Source organism: Strix uralensis, chromosome 13, assembly GCF_047716275.1.
Source record: "Strix uralensis isolate ZFMK-TIS-50842 chromosome 13, bStrUra1, whole genome shotgun sequence".
NCBI classification, from domain to species: Eukaryota; Metazoa; Chordata; class Aves; order Strigiformes; family Strigidae; genus Strix; species Strix uralensis.
The window spans coordinates 4,051,191-4,059,680 of NC_133984.1; the positions used below are offsets into that span (position 1 = coordinate 4,051,191).

General features: G+C 35.3%; 1 protein-coding gene across 5 annotated transcripts in view; it reads left to right on the forward strand.

Moving 5' to 3' along the window:
* The window catches only part of KLHL4 (kelch like family member 4), a 100,008-nt gene extending 96,071 nt beyond the window's left edge, over positions 1-3,937 (forward strand). For 4 of the 5 annotated variants that reach the window (XM_074882635.1, XM_074882637.1, XM_074882636.1 and 1 more), the window contains exons 10-11: positions 1,347-1,518; positions 2,280-3,937. In XM_074882635.1, coding sequence (XP_074738736.1) covers positions 1,347-1,518; positions 2,280-2,339 — 232 coding nt within the window. In that variant the 3' untranslated portion in view covers positions 2,340-3,937. Of the gene's footprint in view, positions 1-544; positions 1,519-2,279 lie in introns of all 5 variants that reach the window. The other variant, XR_012630711.1, reaches the window with a different exon arrangement.
* The last annotated feature ends 4,553 nt before the right edge of the window (positions 3,938-8,490 follow it).

An 8,490-nucleotide genomic window follows, 5' to 3' on the forward strand; every position in this document is an offset into this window, starting at 1 on the left:
AATTCAACACATGACCTTTCTATTTCTCAAGTGCCAAAAATCTAGGTTTGGGCTACTTGTGTCATATATTGTAGGAACTAAATACTTTTCAGTTGTGTCTTCCTCTAATAGTTTGGCTGATATTGACCAAAAGGTTAAGATTATAATATCACATACTCAAACAGGCAGTACTCACTACACAGGTGTTTTCTGATGGAGGAGACTGATAGAAAGAACCTTATTTCTGTAAGAAACTATGTTGCTTTAGGAAATGGGGCTAAAATATATGCTAAGAGTCTAATTTAGGAAGCAGGAAAAAAAGTAAACATGCACCAAAGCACACCACTATAGCTTGAATTCACACTTTAAAACTAAATAGTACATTAATACATTGGCCTAATCATTTTGGTAGCACACAGGTGTAAGCAGTGAAATCCTGGCTTTATATCAATTTCTCTAAGTAATTACCATTAAAATGAAAATACTGTTTATCTAATCCTTATTTAATCTCCACTGATGAGCACAGTTCTTAAGAAAACGCAAATTCTGGACATTTCTTTTTCAGAAACAGAAGTATTGTGTGTCAAATGTTGCTTTGCCACTGTGGTGGCATGTGGCACAATGTAGGAGGACAAGAGAACACTTGAGCCCTGGGTGAGAAAGGAAAATAATGAGTGGGGACAACTCCTCTGGCTGTTTAATGGGCCGTGGGTATCCACTGACACTTGTGTCATTTGGGGACAAGAAAAGAAAACTGAGCAAGTATTCAACTCCCTGTTTGAATACCAATGGCTAAGTTTTGTTCTCAGTTAGATGGTGAAAAGCTGGAACTACCCTGGAAATCGTTTGAATTTATATGGGAAACTGACTGAGTACATACCAGAAATAAAATCAATACTGATATGAAAACCTGCCAGGCATTTTGTGTTACAAACTTTTATCAAGTCTGTGAGATATTTAACTTCTGCTATACTGAAATTTTCTGAAAACATTTGTTCTGACAAGGAAAACAAAAATCTTTATGGAGAAAAGAAGAGTAATATATTGGAATTAACTTTGCTGAGTCAACTGATGGCTATGCTATCATTCCCTCAGGCCTCATTTATACTTAAAATGTATTGATTGTTTAATCTGATAAAAATGGAGAGCCTGTAATCAAAAAGTGAAAATATGGGCATTTTTCATGTGCTTCAAGATCCCTCTAGTGGCTAAATTAAGTATTTAATCACATTACTCATAATTCTCTATACTAGTTCATGGTGTAAACTGAACTACGATTCAGGAGAAAATAAGCAAATATCAGTAATTTGAATTTGAAATATATTTCTACAATGTATTTTTCTAAATTTGATCATAAAACATCCTAGGTATGATCCTAAAACAGATGCTTGGACAACAGTGGCCCCCTTGAGTGTACCTCGGGATGCTGTTGGAATTTGTCCTCTGGGGGACAGGTTATATGCTGTTGGGGGCTATGATGGCCATACATACCTGGATACTGTGGAGTCCTACGATGCTCAAAATAACGAATGGACAGAGGTAATAGGAAGAATTGCCTAATAAGTAATAGGAATTCTTCCTGCAGATAGGAAGAATTCCGTCTGAATAATGGACAAACTAAAAATTATTATGTTGCAAAATTATCACTGTTTTTGTGAAAAATGGTATATTAGGATGCAGTAATACTGTAGTTGGGCTTGTATAAAATATCAGTTGCCTCTCCTGTGAAATAACTACAATTTTTTCAGACTAAAGGATGGAGGCAGTGCACGGGCAAGTGAGCCAGGTTGCACAAATCATTTTATACTTGAAGTGTTTAAATTCACTGCTGTTAGCACTGGCGTGTGTTTGTCAGCAGTGTCCTCTACTGGTGGCACTGCCAAGCTTTCATATTTATGACCATCACTACTGAGACCAAGAGGAAATATTTAAAACTATCAAGATCCTACTCAGTCCGTGGTTTTCGAACATAGGATATGAAGGACTTTTACAAGTTAAGAGCAACAACATCAGCCTACACTCCTGTAACTCTCAGTGGCTGCTAAAGCCTTTTCCCAAAAAGTCGAAACTGTGTTTTTAGAGCTGTAGTTGAATCCAATTTTTTTAGCAGTACAGTAGTTTGAATAAACAAATTGCTTTCCTTTTAATCTGCAAGCAGTTTCTTCTAGTCCCATCCATAGGAGTCTACTAAAAACCTTTCCTCCTTTTTCTTTTCCTGTTTTTGTTTGTTTGTTTGTTTGTTGTTGTTTTGTTTGTTTGTTTGTTTTGTTTTGTGGTTTTTTGTTTTGTTGTTTGTTTAGGAAGTTCCTGTCAATATTGGAAGGGCTGGAGCATGTGTTGTTGTTGTGAAGTTGCCCTGAGGACTAAAATATTGTGAAACTAAACTGGGTGGAGTTTCATGAAGACATTTCCACAAAGCAGTACTGACTATACACATCTCACTAGTCCTTCATTATAGAGAGAATACTTATCTCTGAGCCATTATGCTATTAGAGCACAAAAGTGTCTTCCTGCACTACAAAAATTTTGCATAAGTCAATTATTTTATTATGCCTAATACATAAAAATTCAATAATGTTTAAATAGTTCCGGTTTGTTACAAAAGTGTATCTGTTATTTATAAAATGCAGTAGTAAAGTGATAAACGGGTGTATAAGATTTGATAAACTTTGTTCTTTTCTCTGTTGGCAGTAATGCTAATGTTTCTAAAAAGAGCTTTTATATTCTAAGTAAATGAAAATGAATAAGAGAGAAACACCTTCAACATCGAACTGCACAGAAGTAAATATTTGCCCATAAATATCAGTGGCAACACAATATTCTCTGCAGAAGTAACTTCATTTTTATACTCAGAAATTAAATTACTAAATTAACTTTAAAATCAAATCAGAGAAGCATAGAATTTGGTTGTTATTCAACCTCCAGCATTGCTAGTACTGTGACAGAATGCCCATTTTTAGCAGTATATTAAATTGAATTGTGCAAGTTAAAAAGTAGTAGGGCTAAAGTATCTTCATGTTATTAACTATGTGCCAACAGAAAGAAATCTCTTTTGTCAAAACACAATGCTAATATAATTTGCAATCATTTTCACAGTGCACAGATATGTGATATTTTAATGCTGATCAGTGTGTCAGGTTATTCATGGATTCGTCTTTGCCCACTAACCATCTGTCAGTATGCATTAAACTAATTTGACTATTCTTGGGATAATCACCATGCATTAAATTTTAAAACAGTCATATAATTACATTCCTTGAATATAACTTACAAAATGAAATTTTTATATCATATTGATATGACAATCTTTGACCTCAGCTGAAGATTACCAGCTTTCTCTCATGTACAGCAGAAATATGGTAAGAAAAAAACCACATCCACTGTGTAACATTATATAGCATTTATATAAGCATGTTTATGGTTTATTTGAAATTAAGGGAATGCTAAGAATCAAGAATAAACAGGAAAAGAAACACCTGAAAACAGCACATAATATTCCACATGCATGATATTTTCTTTTTGTGTGCCAATTTCTAATGAAGGCTTTTATTTGTTTTGCATTAATTTCATTTTTTTATAATTTCAAATGCTGAAAGTGTATTTTAGAAAAAGAATGTATGTAAGATATTTTATGCTGTAAAGCACAATATTTGGAGAGTATCTACTTTAGTGTTTCTTATGTTGTTTTGTCAGTATCAGAAAATTCAGGAAAGAGGTGAAAATTCTCTGAACATGTAGACTAACTTTCCTGATAGGATACTGTGTTTTCAGAATTCAGCATTATGTTATTTTAAAAAATTTATAGTATTAATCCTATTGAATGCTTCTAAAGATAAAATCTCATAAGCATATTTATAAAAAGAAAAACATTTTTAACTTTAAAAATCAATTATGTTTATATATAGCATGCTACATTCAAATAAACTTTACTTTCTCTGCTAAGAAAATTCAGACTGTATTTTAACAACTTTGTGGGTTTTATTTTACATCTTTTCAAGAATAGAAAACACAGAAGTATCAATTGCATTTTTGTACTCTAAAAGATCCTGTCTTAGTGTCCTTTTGCATCTGGTCCGCATAAAGTAAAATTTATCTTCCTTCTAACACTTCCTTTTAGATAAAGTTCATATTTTTTCTTTCTTTGAGTTAAAAATAGTTAGCAATACTGTCCTGTTAGGGTGCCCTTTCTGTGAAAGGGGCTCACACACCCCAGCCTGTGGCAACCTAAGATGATTGCCTGCAGAGGGTTGAAACTACAGTACATTTTAAGATGATTTCTTTTGGGGACATTACATGAGGCTGCCCTACAATAGAAACTTACCAGTGTATCACCTTAGAACTACCTTCATTTAATTGTGAATTTCTAGATCAACACACAAATGTCTTACTCGGTGGGCCAGGAAATGAGCTTTATTTCATGACTTTTTATTTTGTATCTATTTTTGTGGAGGAAAAAAACCAAACCCAAACCACAAAGGAAACCCCCTACCAACCCAGAACAACACAAAAAGCCAAGCAATGGGGAACAAACCCTAAACTAGCTAGTGGGTCATGGGTTAGAGAATTCACATTGTAGGAGGAAGATATTTTAATTTCTTACCAAATCAATAATCTGAAGCAAATACAAGGGGGCTAACCACTAAGCTTGACAGTGAATCTGCATAGTAAGACATTTGTGAATATGAGGTGAATGGTAATTTTATATCTCTCTCCCCTGTCCTATAGGGAACCTGTCTGACCACCTACCTAGAACATCTTTTTGCAGCAAATATTAACTTTTAAACACTAATAATAAAAATACTCACAGTTTTGCTCTATTCATTGCCATCTCTGCTTAGGTCATGCAACAACCATGTCCACTCTTCTATATAAAGACTTGTGTGGATCACAGGGAGAGAGTCACTATTGCTTATCACTCAGGCTCTAAAACCATGCTTTTCTCATGTTCTCCTGTAACAGGACACCACTGTTTCCAGCAACCAGTATAGCCTCATTTATTCTACTCTACTCTTGCCCATTTTTAAAAATCTAAAATACAAATTATACAAACAATGTGCAACTAACACCAAGATACTTGCAAGAGGCACATCAGAATAGACACTGATAAACTGCCACTACCAAGGGGTCCTTCTCACAGAGCCTCTGCTTGGAATTTGAAGTTGCCCTGGGGTAAAAGAAGGCACACACTCTCAAGTAAGAGAAAGCGGGTGTGGGTCCTTAGCTAGTAGAGTGGCTTATATCTAAAAACCTAACCAAGTCTACATTAAGGAAAGAAAATGAAGACTTAAGCATAGAAGAGATCAGTTTTGAAGAATGGAAACTGTGGGTGAGTACCTTAATGCAAACACACAGGACCAGTCTTTGAGAGCTGCGTGGCTTGCAAGTGTTTTCAACTGTAGAGATGACATAGATCTCCCCTGTCTTTGTCCCCTCTTTCAGCTTGCAAATTTTATTAAATGCTTTATCAGTAAACAAGGCATGAGACTTAGGAAAAACACAGAGCTATAAATAACCCCCTTAAATGTATCTTTAAATATACTACCATTTCCATCGTTTAATAAAGTCTCAAAAATATTAGATTAAAATTACACCTTCTGTATTTCTTTACTGATCTCTAAAGAAATCATGTCATAAGGTTTGCTTATTTAAAAAACACCATAAGAAAGAAAATTTGTAGCATTCTTCTAGCTTGCAGCATGCAGCTACATTTATCAGTTTGATAAATTCAGTACCTCTTCCTACCATGAATCGCAACCACTGAGGTGGAGTATGTGAATATTTGCATTTGTGTGCTATGTGATAAGATGGTCTAGTAATTTCTATGGCAAGGCTGTGGTAACCAGTACACTTTCTAAAAATTTTAAGTTTAAGGCCATACCTTGTTATAGAAACAACACAAAGTTAAATATGGGTAAGGGGAAATGGGAAAAGATGGGAAGGGTATTAAGCAGAGAAAAGTCAGAGAGCAATCTGAATGCGACCTTACAAACTAAAGCAGCCAGCTTAGGGAGGAATGGATTTAAAATCCAGATGTGAAGAACTATTTCTGCATCTCCCTCTTCTTGAGTGAAAACTCAAGCTTCTGTGTGCAGAGGTGGTACTGAGGAATTTGCTATTAAGGTGCCATGGGAAGCAGAAGTGATGAAGTATCTGTTTCTTTACATGATACTTTTACATGCAACTGTGCAGCTGGGAATTAGCTTGTGCACAGGCTGGCAACTGTTTGAAGCTGTTGATATGGAAGGTCATATCAACTTGTAAAGAATAAGAGGACTATTACACACTCACATCCTGAATTAATTTCAAAATAATCTATTTTAGGATGAAATTATGGCAAAAATTATCATGCGATTAAAACCTTAAGTACTAGAAAATATCAATATAAAATTTGAGCACATACTCGAATTTAAGCAATAAAATGGCACAACTGAATTTTCTAGAGAAACAGTTTCTCAGTGTTTTTAGTACTAAAGTTCATTTTAGCTTTTCTTCTGCCACATTATTTGTACAGCAGTGAAAAGTCATGTGAAAGGAAACTAGCAATTCACAAAAGGAAACTGGACACCTAACAGGAAGGTAGAAGAAAAGCAAACTGGAGAGAATTTGGAGATGTTTAGACATTTTTAGGTGAGAGGGAGCGCTAGAGATGTTCTCTGATGAGGTGTCATCCCTTCATATTTCCTCTGTTTTTCCAAACATGAGTAGATGCAATAGTTACGTGTCATCTTTGCTTATTAGGTACGCTGACAGCTGCACGCACAGTTGGCTCTCTTGCAAAGTGTGGGAGGGAGCCATCCTCTCTTATCTCTGACCTTGTACTGCTCTGTGCCTTTTATCATGACTCTTGCTGGCAGAATGATTATTATTTGTGCTATTTCTTTTTTGCACAAATCATTGTGTTTTCTTTCTTTTTAAGACTCAGCCCTTAAACCACCTTTTTCCGCTTTGGACTGGGTGATAATCTCCACATGAACTGGACAGCAACAATATTTTAAATAAAGTATGCAAAGCAGGGATATCACCCCATGAAATTGATTCTGAAGGTTCAACTTAACTAATCATGTCTCCATCTACCAGTAGGAGATATTTAGGTAAAGAGCATAAGAACCAACTAGCTCAGAAAAATCCCTTCTATTACTTTAGCAATGTTACTTTCATTAATGTAACTGCATTCATCTTCATAAAACATCTACAAGGTAGGAAAGCAGTACTATAGCTATTTACAACTGTCACAGAAAAAATAAATTGTTTCTCTGATGCCATATTAGAAAAAAATACATGAAAGGAAGGACTTAGGCTCAATTATTTCAACACCCAGGTTAATGAATAGTCAAGTCTGTTTCGGACAGTATCTCCACTAAGTCAACCAGATTCATAGAAATTCAAAGCTTATTTGAACTACCTAGTCAACAAACTCATGCTGCCACCTTCTCTTTTTCTGCCTTCTTGGTTGAGGAAATTACAAAAACAGCTTCTCTACAGTACACGCTGAATAGGTTGAAGAGCGAAAATAAATCTTTTAACGTGAAAGGAGACAACTGGTTGCACGTGCCTGGAAGGAACGTCCAGGATAATTTCCTCAAAGAGAATCAATGAAGTGTCATGTGAGGCTAATCCTATCTCTTTCTACATGTGTATTTCTGTACATGGTTATCATATGATGTAAATTTTTTGCTTTCCACCTGACCCTACACTCATTTAGAGATGGGGTGCATGATGCTAAATACATGCTAAATACCTGGCCTTCAGTATCTGACTACTCAAAAGCTAAATCCTGCACTGAAATTAGCTCATTTTCTCTGACCCTGGACATCATAATAATTGCATGTTGAATAAACTGCAGTTATTTTTTTGTACATTTCAGCATGGGTCCTTCCCATGGGGAATTTTCATTTTATTGATTAGAATTAATTCCTGGAGAGATTAAAGTGAACTTCTGTAACAGTCATCACTGACGTAGTATTTTTAAGAGGTTTGTGCTAAGAGTACTTACAGTTGATGTTCAAGCTTCACCTCTTATTCCCTATGTCCTCTTACAAGGAAAAGGGGGAATTTTATCAGAACAGAAATCCTTTCACTGCCACTTCCCCTCAGAAAGATGAAGGTCTGCTTTTTTCCACAGTAAAACTATATTATTTTTATCTTTAAGATCTCTGCTGACCTCATATCTTGCCAAAGAAACCTGACACAAAATGCTACGTTCAACCATTTCTACTTTTCAATAAAGTTCAACTACATCGTTTGCACAGAGTCATTAAAGGTTACACATCTTTCCTTTCTCATGCCCACATCCCTGAGGACTTTTTTCTCCATCACCATTCTACATATGCAAAAAGAATTAAAAACTCTGATCTCTTGTACATGAATAATCATGTTTATGGAGTGTACAGAAGAGGATGGCACTAACTTCACATTATCAAGATTTTCACAAGACAACCATATATGACTGAAGAAATATCTGCCACTTATGGCTTGGATGACTCATTTGGGAAAGACTGTCCAGGAGTGATC